This window comes from Canis aureus, chromosome 15, assembly GCF_053574225.1.
Source record: "Canis aureus isolate CA01 chromosome 15, VMU_Caureus_v.1.0, whole genome shotgun sequence".
Taxonomy (NCBI): Eukaryota; Metazoa; Chordata; class Mammalia; order Carnivora; family Canidae; genus Canis; species Canis aureus.
The window spans coordinates 66930369-66947300 of NC_135625.1; the positions used below are offsets into that span (position 1 = coordinate 66930369).

General features: G+C 44.8%; 1 protein-coding gene and 1 pseudogene across 15 annotated transcripts in view; both read right to left on the reverse strand.

Moving 5' to 3' along the window:
* LOC144285069 (aldo-keto reductase family 1 member D1) overlaps positions 1-16932 on the reverse strand; it is a 204743-nt gene that overhangs the window by 38879 nt on the left and 148932 nt on the right. For 14 of the 15 annotated variants that reach the window (XM_077850321.1, XM_077850322.1, XM_077850320.1 and 11 more), the window contains one exon: positions 6032-6199. In XM_077850321.1, coding sequence (XP_077706447.1) covers positions 6032-6199 — 168 coding nt within the window. Of the gene's footprint in view, positions 1-6031; positions 6200-10280; positions 10533-16932 lie in introns of those variants that run through there. The other variant, XM_077850306.1, reaches the window with a different exon arrangement.
* Positions 10724-11541, reverse strand: LOC144285123 (synaptotagmin-17 pseudogene; annotated as a pseudogene).

A 16932-nucleotide genomic window follows, 5' to 3' on the forward strand; every position in this document is an offset into this window, starting at 1 on the left:
TGGCTATTGTGGACATTGCTGCTAGAAACATTGGGGTGCAGGTGTCCCGGCGTTTCATTGCATCCGAATCATTGGGGTAAATCCCCAACAGGGCAATTGCTGGGTCGTAGGGCAGGTCTATTTTTAACTCTTTGAGGAAGCTCCACACAGTTTTCCAGAGTGGCTGCACCAGTTCACATTCCCACCAACAGTGTAAGAGTCTTCCCTTTTCTCTGCATCCCCTCCAACATTTGTGGTTTCCTGTCTTGTTAATTTGCCCCATTCTCACTGGTGTGAGGTGGGATCTCATTGTGGTTTTGATTTGTATTTCCCTGATGGCAAGTGATGCGGAGCATTTTCTCATGTGCATGTTGGCCATGTCTATGTCTTCCTCTGTGAGATTTCTCTTCATGTCTTTTGCCCATTTCATGATTGGATTGTTTGTTTCTTGGGTGTTGAGTTTAAGAAGTTCTTTATAGATCTTGGAAACTAGCCCTTTATCTGATATGTCATTTGCAAATATCTTCTCCCATTCTGTAGGTTGTCTTTGAGTTTTGTGGACTGTATCCTTTGCTGTGCAAAAGCTTCTTATCTTGATGAAGTCCCAATAGTTCATTTTTGCTTTTGTTTCTTTTGCCTTCGTGGATGTATCTTGCAAGAAGTTACTGTTGCCTGTGTTCTTCTCTAGGATTTTGATGGAATCTTGTCTCACATTTAGATCTTTCATCCATTTTGAGTTTATCTTTGTGTCTGGTGCAAGAGAGTGGTCTAGTTTCATTCTTCTGCATGTGGATGTCCAATTTTCCCAGCACCATTTATTGAAGAGACTGTCTTTCTTCCAATGGATAGTCTTTCCTCCTTTATCGAATATTAGTTGACCATGAAGTTCAGGGTCCACTTCTGGGTTCTCTATTCTGTTCCACTGATCTATGTGTCTGTTTTTGTGCCAGTACCACACTGTCTTGATGACCACAGCTTTGTAGTACAACCTGAAATCTGGCATTGTGATGCCCCCAGCTATGGTTTTCTTTTTTAAAATTCCCCTGGCTATTCGGGGTCTTTTCTGCTTCCACACAAATCTTAAAATAATTTGTTCTAACTCTCTGTAGAAAGTCCATGGTATTTTGATAGGGATTGCATTAAACGTGTACATTGCCCTGGGTAACATTGACATTTTCACAATATTAATTCTGCCAATCCATGAGCATGGAATATTTTTCCATTTCTTTGTGTCTTCCTCAATTTCTTTCAGAAGTGTTCTATAGTTTTTAGGGTATAGATCTTTTACCTCTTTGATGAGGTTTATTCCTAGGTATCTTATGCTTTTGGGTGCAATTGTAAATGGGATTGACTCCTTAATTTCTCTTTCTTCAGCCTCATTGTTAGTGTATAGAAATGCCACTGATTTCTGGGCATTGATTTTGTATCCTGCCACACTACCGAATTGCTGTATGAGTTCTAGCAATATTGGGGTGGAGGCTTTTGGGTTTTCTATGTAGAGTATCATGTCATCAGCGAAGAGGGAGAGTTTGACTTCTTCTTTGCCAATTTGAATGCCTTTAATGTCTTTTTGTTGTCTGATTGCTGAGGCTAGGACTTCCAGTACTATGTTGAATAGCAGTGGTGAGAGTGGACATCCCTGTCTTGTTCCTGATCTTAGGGGAAAGGCTCCCACTGCTTCCCCATTGAGAATGATATTTGCTGTGGGCTTTTTGTAGATGGCTTTTAAGATGTCAAGGAAAGTAACCTCTATCCCTACACTCTGAAGAGTTTTGATCAGGAATGGATGCTGTATTTTGTCAAATGCTTTCTCTGCATCTAATGAGAGGATCATATGGTTCTTGGTTTTTCTCTTGCTGATGTGATGAATCACATTGATTGTTTTACGAGTGTTGAACCAGCCTTGTGTCCCGGGGATAAATCCTACTTGGTCATGGTGAATAATTTTCTTAATGTGTTGTTGGATCCTATTGGCTAGTATCTTGTTGAGAATTTTTGCATCCATGTTCATCAGGGATATTGCTCTGTAATTCCCCTTTTTGGTGGGGTCTTTGTCTGGTTTTGGAATTAAGGTGATGCTGGCCTCATAGAACGAATTTGGAAGTACTCCATCTCTTTCTATCTTTCCAAACAGCTTTAGTAGAATAGGTATGGTTTCTTCTTTAAACGTTTGATAGAATTCCCCTGGGAAGCCATCTGGCCCTGGACTCTTGTGTCTTGGGAGGTTTTTGATGACTGCTTCAATTTCCTCCCTGGTTATTGGCCTGTTCAGGTTTTCTATTTCTTTCTGTTCCACTTTTGGTAGTTTCTGGCTTTCCAGGAATGCGTCCATTTTTTCTAGATTGCCTAATTTATTGGCGTATAGCTGTTCATAATATGTTTTTAAAATCGCTTGTATTTCCTTGGTGTTGGTAGTGATCTCTCCTTTCTCATTCATGATTTTATTAATTTGAGTCTTCTCTCTCTTCTTTTTAATAAGGCTGGCTAATGGTTTATCTATCTTCTTAATTCTTTCAAATAACCAACTCCTGGTTCTGTTGATCTGTTCCACAGTTCTTCTGGTCTCGATTTTGTTGAGTTCTGCTCGAATTTTAATTAACTCTCTACTTCTGCTGGGCGTGGGGTCAATCTGCTGTTTATTCTCTAGCTCCTTTATGTGTAAGGTTAGCTTTTGTATTTGAGTTCTTTCCTGTTTTTGAATGGATGCTTGTATTGCGATGTATTTCCCCCTTAGGACTGCTTTTGCTGCATCCCAAAGATTTTGAACGGTTGTATCTTCATTCTCATTAGTTTCCATGAATCTTTTTCATTCTTCCTTAATTTCCTGGTTGACCCTTTCATCTTTTAGCAGGATGGTCCTTAACCTCCACGTGTTTGAGGTCCTTCCATACTTCTTGTTGTGATTTAGTTCTAATTTCAAGGCATTATGGTCTGAGAATATGCAGGGGACGATCCCAATCTTTTGGTATCGGTTCAGACCTGATTTGTGACCCAGTATGTGGTCTATTTTGGAGAAAGTTCCATGTGCACTTGAGAAGAATGTGTATTCAGTTGAGTTTGGATGTAAAGTTCTGTAGATATCTGTGAAATCCATCTGGTCCAGTGTATCATTTAAAGCTCTCGTTTCTTTGGAGATGTTGTGCTTAGAAGACCTATCGAGGGTAGAAAGAGCTAGATTGAAGTCACCAAGTATAAGTGTATTATTATCTAAGTATTTCTTCACTTTGGTTATTAATTGGTTTAAATATTTGGCAGCTCCCACATTCAGGGCATATATATTGATGATTGTTAAGTCCTCTTGTTGAATAGATCCTTTAAGTATGAGATAGTGTCCCTCTTCATCTCTCACTACAGTCTTCGGGGTAAATTTTAGTTTATCTGATATAAGGATGGCTACCCCTGCATTCTTTTGAGGACCATTTGAATGGTAAATGGTTCTCCAACCTTTTGTTTTCAGGCTGTAGGTGTCCTTCTATCTAAAATGAGTCTCTTGTAGACAGCAAATAGATGGGTCCTGCTTTTTTATCCAGTCTGAACCCCTGCGCCTTTGGATGGGGTCATTAAGCCCATTCACGTTCAGAGTTACTATTGAGAGATATGAGTTTAGTGTCATCATGATATCTATTCAGTCCCTGTTTTTGTGGATTGTTCCACTGAATTTCTTCTTAAAGGGGAATTTTAAGAGTCCCCCTTAAAATTTCTTGCAGAGCTGGTTTGGAGGTCACATATTCTTTCAGTTCCTGCCTGTCTTGGAAGCTCTTTATCTCTCCTTCCATTTTGAATGAGAGCCTTGCTGGATAAAGTATTCTTGGTTGCATGTTCTTCTCATTTAGGACCCTGAATATAACCTGCCAGCCCTTTCTGGCCTGCCAGGTCTCTGTGGAGAGGTCTGCTGTTACCCTAATACTCCTCCCCATAAAAGTCAGGGATTTCTTGTCTCTTGCTGCTTTAAGGATCTTCTCTTTATCTTTGGAATTTGCAAGCTTCACTATTAGATGTCGAGGTGTTGAACGGTTTTTACTGATTTTAGGGGGGGGAATCTCTCTATTTCCTGGATCTGAATGCCTGTTTCCCTTCCCAGATTAGGAAAGTTTTCAGCTATGATTTGTTCAAATACATATTCTGGCCCTCTGGCCCTTTCGGCGCCCTCGGGAACCCCAATTAAATGTAGGTTTTTCTTCCTCAGGCTGTCGTTTATTTCCCTTAATCTAACCTCATGGTCTTTTAATTGTCTGTCTCTTTTTTCCTCAGTTTCCCTCTTTGCCATCAACTTGTTTTCTATGTCACTCACTCGTTCTTCCACTTCGTTAACCCTCGTCGTTAGGACTTCTAGTTTGGATTGCATCTCATTCAATTGATTTTTAATTTCTGCCTGATTGGATCTAAATTCTGCAGTCATGAAGTCTCTTGAGTCCTTTATGCTTTTTTCTAGAGCCACTAGTAGCTGTATAATAGTGCTTCTGAATTGGCTTTCTGACATTGAATTGTAATCCAGATTTTGTAACTCTGTGGGAGAGAGGACTGTTTCTGGTTCTTTCTTTTGAGGTGAGGTTTTCCCTCTAGTCATTTTGCTCAGTGCAGAGTGGCCAAAAACAAGTTGTATTGGGAAAAGGAGAAAAAGAGAAAGAAGGAAAGAAAAGAGAAAAAGAAAAAAGAAAAAAGGAAGAAAAAAAGAAAAAAAGAGAAGAAACAGAGAAAGAGAAAGAAAAAGAATGAAAGGGAAAAAAGGGTGGGGGAAGCAAACAGAAATCAAAAATAAAAAAAAAAGAACCACGGGGGAGTATCCTCTGATTCTGTGTACTTTAAGTCCCTTGGCTTCCCCTGGAAGTTGTCAGTCAGTCTAGCTGGTCTTCTGGGGGAGGCGCCTGTTGTGCTGATTTTCAGGTGTTAGCAGTTGGGGGAGCTGCTCTGCCCCTGCCTGGTGCAGGGCTCAGTGGGGGTTGTTTACCCCGTGAGGCCCCCGGAGGAACAACCCCAGTGGCTGCGGCAGCTCTGGAAACCTGGATTCAGCCCCCGCAGTAGCTCCGGCAGGAACTCGGTCTGCAGGGCCTGGAGGCTCCGGGGCGGGGCCGCTGATCTGCTCAGCTGGGGCAGGAGCGTCCTCGCTGTCCTGGGCCCTCCCGGCCTCTGCCTGTCCCGGGGGAGGCCGGATCCTGGGCTGTGTCCCGGCGCCCTGTGCTCCGGAGCCTGCCCTGGTGGATTCGCGCTCCCTCCCCGCAGCCCCCTCCGCGGAGCCGCCCCCGAGCCCCCCGAGCTGCTCCCGCCCCGCAGCCCTCTCCGCGGAGCCGCCCCCGAGCCCCCCGAGCTGCTCCCGCCCCGCAGCCCCCTCCGCGGAGCCGCCCCCGAGCCCCCCGAGCTGCTCCGGGTCCCCCGTGCGCGCTGCAGCCCTTAGGGAGCTCGGCGCACTCCCCGGGGCGCAGGTGTCTGTTAGTGTCCCCGGGACCCGAGGGCATCCCCGCCCTCCTGGGTCCTGCTCCACCTCCCCGCGAGCCCCTTTCCGCCCGGGAAGGTCGGTGCAGCTTCTGCTTCTCCAGGACGGGGCTCTCCTGTCCTGGGGACACTCGCCCCGGCCTCAGCCCGGCTCCTCGCGGGGCCCCTCCCCCTTGGAGGCCTTTTGTTTCTTTATCACCCCCCCCACCCCCCCCCACCCCCCCCCCCCCCCCCCCCCGTCTTCCTACCTTGGTAGAAGTGTGAACTCTTCTCACTGTAGTGTTCCAGCTGGTCTCTCTTTAAATCTCAGGCCGAATTCATAGATTTTCAGGATGATTTGAAGGCTTTCTAGGTAATTTGGTGGGGACAGGTGATTTGGGGACCCTACTCTTCTGCCACCTTGCCCCGCCCTGCCCCCCATATTGTTTTAAATCAATACCCATGTATGAAGAAGGAGATTTGCCTTAACCTTCAATGGCTAATTAATCAGTCCCTAAATTCTGGGCAAGAATGAGAAATTTGGGAGTTGAGAACTCACCCTTTTTTGGAGTTCTTTTGGGAGAAAAGTGACACCAGATCCACTATTAATATAAGGAATTAGAGATTGAAGGGAAGATCTTACCTTTCCACAGTAGAAAATATCCTCCCTCCGCACCTTTCCTTCGGCTATCTTCTCCCTGATGGCCTCCCCCACTTCATGCTCATTTTGGTAGATGTAGGCCCCATCAATGTGCCGGTATCCTGTGTCAATGGCAATCTTCACTGACTTTGCACAGGTCCCCTTAGGGGTCTGAAATGGCAAGGGGGTTATGGTGGGGAAGAAGAGAAATGGATCTTTCTTTTCATGATTCTTCATCAGGACACTCAGCACACAGACATTGTTTTTACAACAAAAATGACAAATTCCCAATTACATGTTGTGATTGAAAGATGGGTGTCTGGAGGCTAAGGACACTGACCTCACAGGAAACTCCCTTCCCACCCCCCATCCCTCTATCTTTCCCAAGTCTGCCCTAGCTTTGTGGCCTCAGAGATGGAATTTGATCAGTTTTACCAGGGACGAGAGATTTCACGACAGCCAAGTTATAAGAGGGCACAAGTTCATTGAAGAAGTCTCCATTATAAATTAAAGTTTGGGAGAAACAAACAGATATATCCACAGAAGGGAATATCATTCAGTAATAAAAAGGAGTGAAATACTGATAATAGCAACATGAGTGAATATGAAGACAATTATACTAAGTGAAAGAAGCCAGACGAAAAATAAATAATGATTCCATTTGTGTAAAATACCAGAAAATGAAAACTAATGTATAGTTCAGACGCAGATCAGTGATTATCTGGGGTGGGAGACAAGGGGTGAATCCCTCCATGGGTGACAGGGAGGAATTATGAAAGAACACAAGGAAACTGGGGATCCCTGGGTGGCTCAGTGGTTTGGCGCCTGCCTTTGGCCCAGGGCGCGATCCTGGAGTCCCGGGATCGAATCTCACGTCGGGCTCCCAGCATGGAGCCTGCTTCTCCCTCTGCCTGTGTCTCTGCCTCTCTCCCTCTCTCCCTCTCTCTCTCTCTCTCTCTGTGTGTCTATCATAAATAAATAAATAAATCTTTTAAAAAAAGAACACAAGGAAACTTTTACAATGCTGGATATGTTTACCATCTTGATTATAGTGATGGCTTCATGGGTGTACATAGGAGTCAAACGCACAAATTGAATACTTCAAATATGTATGGTTTATTGTATGTCGATTCTTCCTCAATAAAACTGGGAAAGAAGAGTGTTGGGGGGTGTTAGATTTTTCAAATTTGGTATCCAAATCTTTGTTCATTTTATTAACCTGCATGAAGCATAAGAATATTCTCTCCTCTGAACATTGAGAGAACCTAAAGACCTGACAAACTCTTGACACTGGAAACATAAGTTATCCATTCTTCAGATTGCACATAAATTGCTGTTCTTTAGGTCTGATGACATTTTAAATATACATGAGTATGTCTCATATTAGTTACATTTTTTCTTAAGGAGAAATGGAAGCCGTGATGGATATTTCCATCAAAGATATGCATCTAGTCTCACTGAATAAAATATTCAAATCATCTTTTAGGTTGTGTGTGGAGGAGAGGGTTAATCCTATTTATAGATTTTTAATGACCTCATATTCAGATGGTGATCATTCTAATCTTGTTTACAAATACTGAGAACTCCTTGTGCTTGCTTCTATATCTTCAGTGTTCTGACCAAATTCTTGACAAATCTCAACAGACCTGTGAATTCTGGCCTACAGAAGTTGATTTATTGAGAATGAGTGAGAAAAGAAATCTCTTGCATTTCTAGTGACTTTGTAGTCCTGGCCTGGAAATAAAAAGCACTGGAAGCATAAATTGTATCTTCTTTCCCTACTTCAGCTGAAAGTCATCACTACTGAGAAGATAAGAGGATATGAAAAATGAAAAAATTGGCTACACAGATGGTATTAGGAAATAGGATTCATAGTCGCAAATATCAAATAGCTGGGAAAAGAGACACACTTCCCAGGAATGTCAGAAATATCTCTTTGCTTTATTAATTGACAACACGATTAATAGAGCTTGAATAGAAATTGAGGCAACACCCCCTCCCCCCAAACACCCTGGAAAATGAGATGTTATGGATGACAGCAAGCGTGATAACAAAACACACTGGAAGAGGAGACTTGGGGTAGATTCCAAATATTCAACGGTCAAAATAAAAATACTACTTCCATTATCAGGTATATACATAGTATTAATGAAAAGAATAAAGCTTCATATGAGATGGTAAATACAATCTCAGAAATAGCACTGAGATTTTGTGGCTGGAACTGATAAATGGAAGTACAGAACTCAAAATAGATTTAATACAAGGGGAAAACCCTCTAACAATGCATATTAAAGTATATGCTTATTTTTTCAAAGATCAACCCAAGACAAGAGGCACAGGGGAGAGAATTTAGGATAAAGAAAACAAGAAAGACAAAGGCTAAGTTAGGAGTGCAGTACTGAAGCAATATACGAAAGATGCTTTACTTCACGAGGGCACAGAAGCAAGTTATAGTAGTTAGAGTCTTCCATTATTCAGCTACCATTAAAGAGCCTTTTCTAAAAGCTGAATATCTGGTACAGTCTTTGCTTGCTAAAAATATTTTCCTTCAGATGGCAGAAGCAGTAATGAGGTGAATTACTATTTTGGACTTGATTTTAATCAATATGGAAGAACTAGTTGGAAATGTGGATGTGAGAAAAATGCTTCTTTTTAATTCTTAAATGTAGCATGAGAGAACTTGTATGTAGATTCTGACAGATTCTTTAAGAAAATTCACTTTAAGGAAAACTCAGGAAGATCAAATAGAATATTATATTTGGATACTAAATATTTGGATATATTTGGATATATATTTGGATATATATTTGGATATATTTGGAATACTATATTTGTCAAATAAATGACACGACAGTAGAATCTTAAATGCAAAATTTTGACTCCACACATTAAGGATGGTATCAGTGAAATACAGAATTCAGTTTCCTAAAATGGTCAACAGCACCCTTCCTTCACTCAAGAAAGGGGAGAGTCCTATAAGGATACAGTGCCACCTTCCAGGAGGTAACATATATCCTAGGTCATCATCCATTATATAGTCCTGTGTCTCCATTAAGTGGAATACACAAATCTGAAAATGCAGCAGGAGTGGTTCAGCTTAGCATTATTCCCTTTGACTCACTTAGAAAATGTGTGCTTCTCATCCCTGAATTTGAGGCTCTGTGGATTCTAGGTCCTAGTTCCCAGGGGAACCCAGGGTGCTTATTTCAAGAGTTCAGTATTTGAGGAAAGATGTTGCCAGGCCGGCAGGGGTAAGTGACCTTCTCACAGGAGGAGATAGGGCTTCTCTGCTGTTACATGATGAGCCAAGGAGAAGAATGTTGGGTACCTAGGGCATCCAATGATACACCCCTTCCCAATTTTGATAGTTAACAGCTAAGAGCAGCACCATAATCTGAGAAGGACTGGTTGACCAGGAACTCTTACAACTCAGAGATGAGCATCTAGCTTCATAAGCCACCTAGCCCAGAAGAGATGTTGGATAAGGATGCAAGAAACCTAGAATGGGTAGTTCAGGAAGGAGATTAAGTTGTAACTTGAAGACAGCTTTCATGGCAGGAGTTATTCCCCCCCCCCCTTTTTTTGCATGGCACAAATAAATAATCTTTAATTTCAATAAATAGCTCCCCATTATGCCAGACAACAGGCTGTGGGAACGATACAGAAGCATCCAACAGGGAAAGATCTATTCTAACTACACTAATTCCTTAGCACGAGAAAAATGACTTTGGGTCACACACAAACACAGAGAGATGCTCAGAGTATGACAAAGGAAGGAGTCATCTTGGATGGGAGTGTGGTGGCCATTTTAATCCACGTAGCTGTCCTTTGCAGGTCTTCTGGGTGCCACAATCACCACGAATCGGTCAAATAAGGTTACTTTTGCTCTGTCATATTCTGTTTACTTGATATACGCGCATGCTGTTACTGAAGGTGGGGTCTTGACAGACAGGAGGACACTGGGTGAGATTTCACTGGGAGAGGTAGAGAGAAGGGAGGGCTGAGGACTGAGGTCCCGCCGAGTGCCTTGCTCACCAGGAGGACACACAGGGACACACACGTGTTCACCTGCGAGGGCACACACATGAGAGCGTTCACATACTACCCACAGGGGGTCCTTAGGAGTAGGATGACATGAGGACAAGTTCAGTTAAGCCAGGGGAGTTTCTTACACCGGCATATTTTTGGAAGCCACTTGGTTTCTTCAGAGTCTAATCTATCACGTCTACTAAAGAGAAGACAAAGTACTTACATTTTGGGAGAAAGGTATCAGGTTTGAAGAACCCCAGGGAACAGCAGGCTGTTCAGAAGCCACCCAGTCAGCAGCTGTGCATGCTGGGTGTGGGGGTCGGGCCTCCCGCACACTGGCCAAGCTCTTAGAGAATTTCATCTCAATGGAGGCTGGCACCCTTGGGGAGGCCCTTTCTCTGGCCTGAGGGTTGAAAGTGCATTTGGGGGTAGGGGTACCAACAGGAGCAAGCACTGCCAGTAAGTCTCACAGCAGAGTCCACTCCGCTCGTGACATACAGATGGGGTTTCCAGAAAGTTCTCAGGCTTTGCTCATTGAGGGCAACCGTTTTGTGTTCAATAGTCAGCCTCCTCTCAGTTCTCAGAGGATTTGTGTATGTGTGTTTGCGTTGTGGATATAATAGGCACGTGACACATTTTTTCTGTCTTAAATTTTCTTCCTTTTTTTTTTTTTCCCTCCAACAAATGAAAGCTGCTTTCCCTGCAGCTCTCAGGTCACCTCCGGCGAGGCGGGAGACACGCGGTCACACTCAGCCGGGGACCTCGGGCTGTGCCACTGCTCCACGGCGGTGCGGTGAGTGTTGAGCACCCGCTGCCAGTGGTTGGATTCAGAGGGGCCCGAGGAGTACTGGCCGATGACAGTTCTTCCGATGAAGTCATTGCTGCTTGGCATGTTGTGGCCAAACACTGTACACACTAAGCTGGCATTTTCAAGTTCTTCTTGGGGAACTTTGAAGCTGAAGGATTCATTGTAAAAGGGATCAAGTGTTCCTCTTAAGAAGGATGTCTTCTTTGTTTTCACAAGCTTGAGTCCATGTACCAGCTGGATTGTCACAAAGGGGTCTGAACCTTGGGTCACATCGGTTTGAAGAAGCTGCTTGGCTCGAATGACATCCACATTCAGCGTCCCAGCACTGGGGAGATAATTCAGTGACAGAAGCAGCTCCCCCAGCTCCACTTCATTCTGAGAGCCGGGGACCAGCGCCTTCCACCAATGCCCGCCTTTCATCAGGTCAACCTCGCACAGAGGCACCGACACCTTCCCAATGACACAATGGCGGGAAAACTTCTCAAAATCCACCACGGTTGGCAGCAGGGTCCTCCTCTGAGCTTGGAGGAGGGGGATCTCGAAGGTGTAAGGCTCCTCACAGGCTTCTGGGTCTTGCGTTTGGCCCCCGTCTGCTTAGAGTTGCTCTGGTCTGGCAGGAGACGGATCTGGACACAGGGGTTCCATGGGCCCTGTCCCGTCCCGGCGCCAGCCGTCCTGGGCACGGGCGGGGCGGGTCCCTGGCCTCCGTCCCCCGGCTCAGGCGGCGGTGGCAGGTGGCACCGGGAGCTGAGCGCAGCACGCCCCGCTGGCCCCCGGCGGGGCCTCCCGGACTGTTAGGCAGCCCGCGTGGTCGCGCTGGAGTGGGGCGCGCAGCTGGGGCCGAGCGCTCTGGAGCAGCGCCTGGGCCGGGTCCGCCTGAGCCCCGCGGCCGGATGGCTCCTTTCTGGCACTGAGAACACCAAACTCCACGGCTTTCATGCCAGGAAGTGGGGAGCCGGGTCGTCTGGACTCGAGACTTGGACCCCTCCGGGTCAGGCTGCGCAGCCTGAGATGTGTCTGAGGACGAGCCTCCGCGTGCGATCTGGGGAGTTGGTCCGAGGTCAGAGGGGCTTTCCCGGCTGTGTGGACGAGTCCCCGTCCTGGTCACGCTCCGGCGGGCCGTCCTGGAGGTCCGCCACCTCCCCCTCGCGCTCAGCCGCCGGGGCGTGCCCTCCCCGCAGGGGCCGGGGGGGAGCCCAGGGGGGAGGAAGGAGGAGGCAGCCGGGCGGCCCCAGACCGGAGCGGCGGGGCTCAGGAGCGGCGCCCGCCCCTCCGCCGGCCGCGCGGTCCTGGCCCTTCCCCTTCCCCTTCCCCTTCCCCGCGCTCCGGCTCCCGGGTTCGGGCGCTGGAGCCGGGGCGGCCGCGGGGCTGGAGGCGGCGGGGGCGGGGCGGGCCGGGGCGGGGGGAGCGGGGCGGCGCCCGGCGGCGGCACCTGCCGAGCAGGAGCTAGTTCCTCTTAACCTACCTCGTTAAAGACCTTTCCAGGGGAGAGACCAAACCACTCTGGGAGCGCTTCTCCCAGGGGGTGGACTTCGCATACGAAGCCCGCAGGCTCAGGAGACCTCCGGTAGCCGTAGTGGCGGTGGCGGGTGCCGCAGGGCAGACGCCCTCCTTGGCTTAGCTGCCAGCAGTGTGGGCCGCTGCTTACTCCCGTCTGATTCCCTGCACGCGCGATCCAGGGTAGAACAGGCTGGCTCTCGCACCCCAACCCAGCACAACCCCGTGGCCCCCTCCAGAGCACCCTGTGGGACCAAGGAGCGACCGGATCACAGTGCACTCTTCCCACTGTAGGAACTGCTATTCTCCCTTCTACAGGCCTGAGTCCTGAGAGTGTTCTCCACTGAGCCGCCCACATGCAAGTCTCCTTCTCAGAGGCTGTTCTCCAGAAGACCCAACCCAAGAAGACACTAGGGTAAAGAAGGATTTCTTGAGCTACAGAGAGTACTAATGATACATACATTAAGCGATAAACGGGACTATGAAAATAGACTCTGTTCATCGAGACACCATTAAAAGCGTAAAAAGACAAATAGGAAGGGGTATTTTCGCATAGATGTAACTGACAAAGGTCTCATACTATATATTTTACAAATCCACTATCAAGAAGAAAAGAGAAATCCAAAAAAGAAAAATGCACAGAAGGCACACTTCGTGAAAGATATCAAAAATGTTTAATAAAAATAGGAAAAACTGGCCAATTTCATCTAGAGTAAAGGAAAGGGAAATTAAACCACAATAAGAGTTTATTCTACACTTATAAAATGACATTAATTAAAAAGACACCAAATGTTGATGAGAATGAGGAGCAGAGCCACCCTCATACATTGTTGGAAGAAGTGCAAATTATACGAATACCTTGGAAATTATTTATATTGACATCATCTCCTAAAATTGAAGATACTGTACTCCACGGGACAGCAGTTCCACTCTTACATGTATATCTTAGCTAAATTCATACATGTGTGCAATAAGACCTGTGTAGGACTCTTTCTAGAAATAGTGTCTGCAAAGCCCCATACTGGAAGCAATTCAAATGCCCATCAACAGTGAAATGGATACTGACATATTCTTATGATTAAGCAGTCATACAGCAATAAAAATGGCCAAAGACCGTGATTAATTACATGGGTGAGTTTTACAAGATTATATTTAGAAAAAGAAGCAGAAAAAAATGGGGCAACCAGTGTTTCTATTCATGTGAAGTTCAAAAATTGTATAGAAATGTATGTTACAGTTGTGTAACTCTTAGAAAATTCTTACAAAAAAAAGCAAGAAAAGTCATCACCGTAAGACTTAGAAGAGCAATCCCCTCTTGAGGGAGGAAGGCTTTCAGGTTGGGAAGGGCACACACAGAGTTTCTGGGGTCTGGTATGTTCTAATTTTGGATCTTATAGCTAAGGAGAGACAAAAAGCATTTGTCCCGCCTTAAGTCCATTGTACTTCAAAATTTTAAATGTTAAAAAAAGAAAAGGAGGTAGATAAAAAAATAAGGGATTAAGTGACTCAGTAAGTTTCAAAGCCTTAGATTTGACTCAATAAGTTTCAAAGCCTTAGATTTGGGCCTAAAACATCATTTTTGGCCTTAGATCTACCATCTGCTCTCCTTAGCCTAGATCCAATTGGTTGCCAAGCTTTGTAGAGCTTCCCTCAATGATGTGTGATCTTCGGCCAAGTTCCTTCCTTCCTAGGCTCCAGCCAAATTAGTTTCCTCAGAGCTACCAACCACGTTCAAGTCTTTGTTCTTTTTTGCCTGATTTATTATAGAAGCCTTCTCACCTGATCTCTATGTGTTCTGTCTCTTCTCATTTTAATTCATTGTAATTTGGACAGGTTAATATTTTTGAAAAAGAAACCCATTCTTTGCTCCCTGGTATTTTGTTGTTGTTGTTACCCGGCCCAAACTATTTTTTGCAGCTTGATGTGTAGCACTAATTGCCTCTGGAGAGGAATGATATGTGTGTGTGTGTATAAAACAAAATGCAGAGGTCATTTCTTGGTGTTTGATTTTTAAAAGCCAAGGCTTCTGTGGCAGGTGTGTGAGTATGAGGGGATCACAGGTATTGGAAAGAACTCAGGATATACACTGTGCTAAAGTAAAAACAAACACCAACTGAATTCTTGACCCTCAGAATATCAGCCCACAGAACATTTTACAAAACCATAAATGAGTTGCCATTACCTAAAAATTCATAATTACTTTATAATGTTTTCTGAAAATTGTTAGAAAGTCAGACCATGCTGCACCCTTGCTTGTGCATACAACTGACTGTAGTGGAGAAGGTGCTATCCTTGGACTGGTCAGTGGGGTCTCCAGTTTTGCTGATTCTTGCACTCATGCCTGCTATCAGAATGGGAAAGCAGAACAAAACACAGAAATAGACTTACCTCCTCAGGACACTTATTTGTGCTTGCTGTCTGGTTCCTGGTCTCTTTAGGTGGAGGTTATGGAACCACTCCGACTGCTGACAAAGATTCTTTTGTTTTTGCATCAACCGACTTCAGCAAGAATCCTGATAAGTCAGTTTAGGAACAACTCCTTGCCCTCTATGTATGATCCCTCTCCCTGTCTAATCAGGAACCCTCAACTGCCACCATCGCCCAGGCAATGTCATAGCAAGAATCCTGTTAATCAACCAATTTAGCCCTTATCCCTGATGTTTTCTCTCAGCATTTTTCCAGCCACTGACCCCCACCCTGCTCCTTTGCTGTAAATTCCCATGCTGTATTTGAAGTGGGAGCTCAACCTCTCTGCTCCCCCACTCCTGCAAAATCCCATTGCCGTGGTTCTTAGACCTATCACAACAGCACCTGCCCTTGAATCAAGTTCTTTTACCGTGCTTTCACAAGTGTCATTGCATTATTCTTTTCCTTTAGCATGTTGCACCCAGGATATAATAAAAATGCCTGGTATAATGTGAAATAAGTTTTCCTGGGTTGAGAGGAGGGGATTTGATGGGCATTGAAGAGAAAGTGAGGAATACTTAAAGGATGGCAAAAACCTGAGAAGGAGTCCTAAGCATATCCCCTCCCCCCATCCCCTTCCAGCTCAGGGGCAGAACAGACTTGATTTTTCAGGCTCTCCCTTACTACTCATCAAGGGTTTGGACTTCACCTTTCCTTTGTCCCAGATACAAAGCCCTTGGCTCACTCTTCAGACTGTGAAACCTGCTTTTAGCTACCAACAAGGGCCACCCAGGAAAGAATACAGGATCATTTATGACTCCCAATCTACTTCCCAGATCACCACTCCTTCCCCATAACTTGATGTTTCTTGATCTACCTCATAACTGGATTTGCTCATTGCTACTTTAACATTGAACCAGTGTTCTCTCTCTTAAAGCACTTCAGCTTTTCCTTACATTTTAGTTATATGTGTGTGTGTGTGTGTGTGTTTATCCTCAGTCACTCCACTTAAATCCCTTGTTTCTAAACCATTGTTTCAATCCCTATGCTACCTAGAAAAATGCCCTGCATTTGGTAGGCACACAATAAATATCTGTCAAACTAAATTATTGTCCATTTTCCAAAATATTTACCATTGGTCCTGAATTTGTGTCATTTGCACATCTGGTAACATTCTTGAGTTTTTCTTAAAGTTTTTGATAAATAAGGATTATTAACCCCATGGGCTGATGTTCATAAAAACAGGATTAATTTCTATCAAAACTGAAAAAAAGGAGTAAGACCCAAACTCTCATCTGTTGGGGCCTTCCCAGATGGAGCTGTAGGGAGGTTATTATAGATTATTGCATCCCTGTATGAAAACATTCTGAGAAGCTTTCAAAAGGAGAAAGTCACATGGATAATTTGTAGGTGTTACTTTTCATTAGTCATCATGAGGTGGGATAATGCACAGAGTGCTTAGTGATACTAAGAGTTGGTTCCATCTCAAATTCCCTGAGTCCATAGGCATGAAACACTTTTACAAGAAATTTGGGTTCACTCAGTGTCCATCCAAAGATGAATGGATAAAGAAGATGTGGTCTCTGTATACAATAGAATATTCCTCAGCCATTAGAAACGACAAATACCCACCATTTGCTTCGACGTGGATGGAACTGGAGGGTATTATGCTGAGTGAAATAAGTCAATCGGAGGACAAACATTGTATGGTCTCATTCATTTGGGGAATATAAAAAATAGTGAAAGGGAATAAAGGGGAAAGGAGAGAAAATGAGTGGGAAATATCAGGGAGGGAGACAGAACATGAGAGACTCCTAAGTCTGGGAAACAAACTGGGGGGGGGGGGAGTGGAAGGGGAGGTGGGTGGGGGGTGGCGGTGTTCACATAGCCCCTTTGACTTGACTCTACTGTCAAGGGGGTGAAGGTCAAATTAACGATTTTCTTTTCTGTATTTTCAGAGAGATAGTTTATAGTTCTAGGATAGCATTTACTGTTATTTTCATTGTTCTACAATTAGCTATTAGAGTCTGCTTCCTCTATTTGATTTTTAATCCCTAGGCAGCACAGACACTGTTCTCCTCACATTTGAAGCTCCTAAAGACTAGGTCTTTACACCTGGTAGGTTTTTGCCAAGTATTTCTTAGACTAAAGTAGAAAGTCTCAA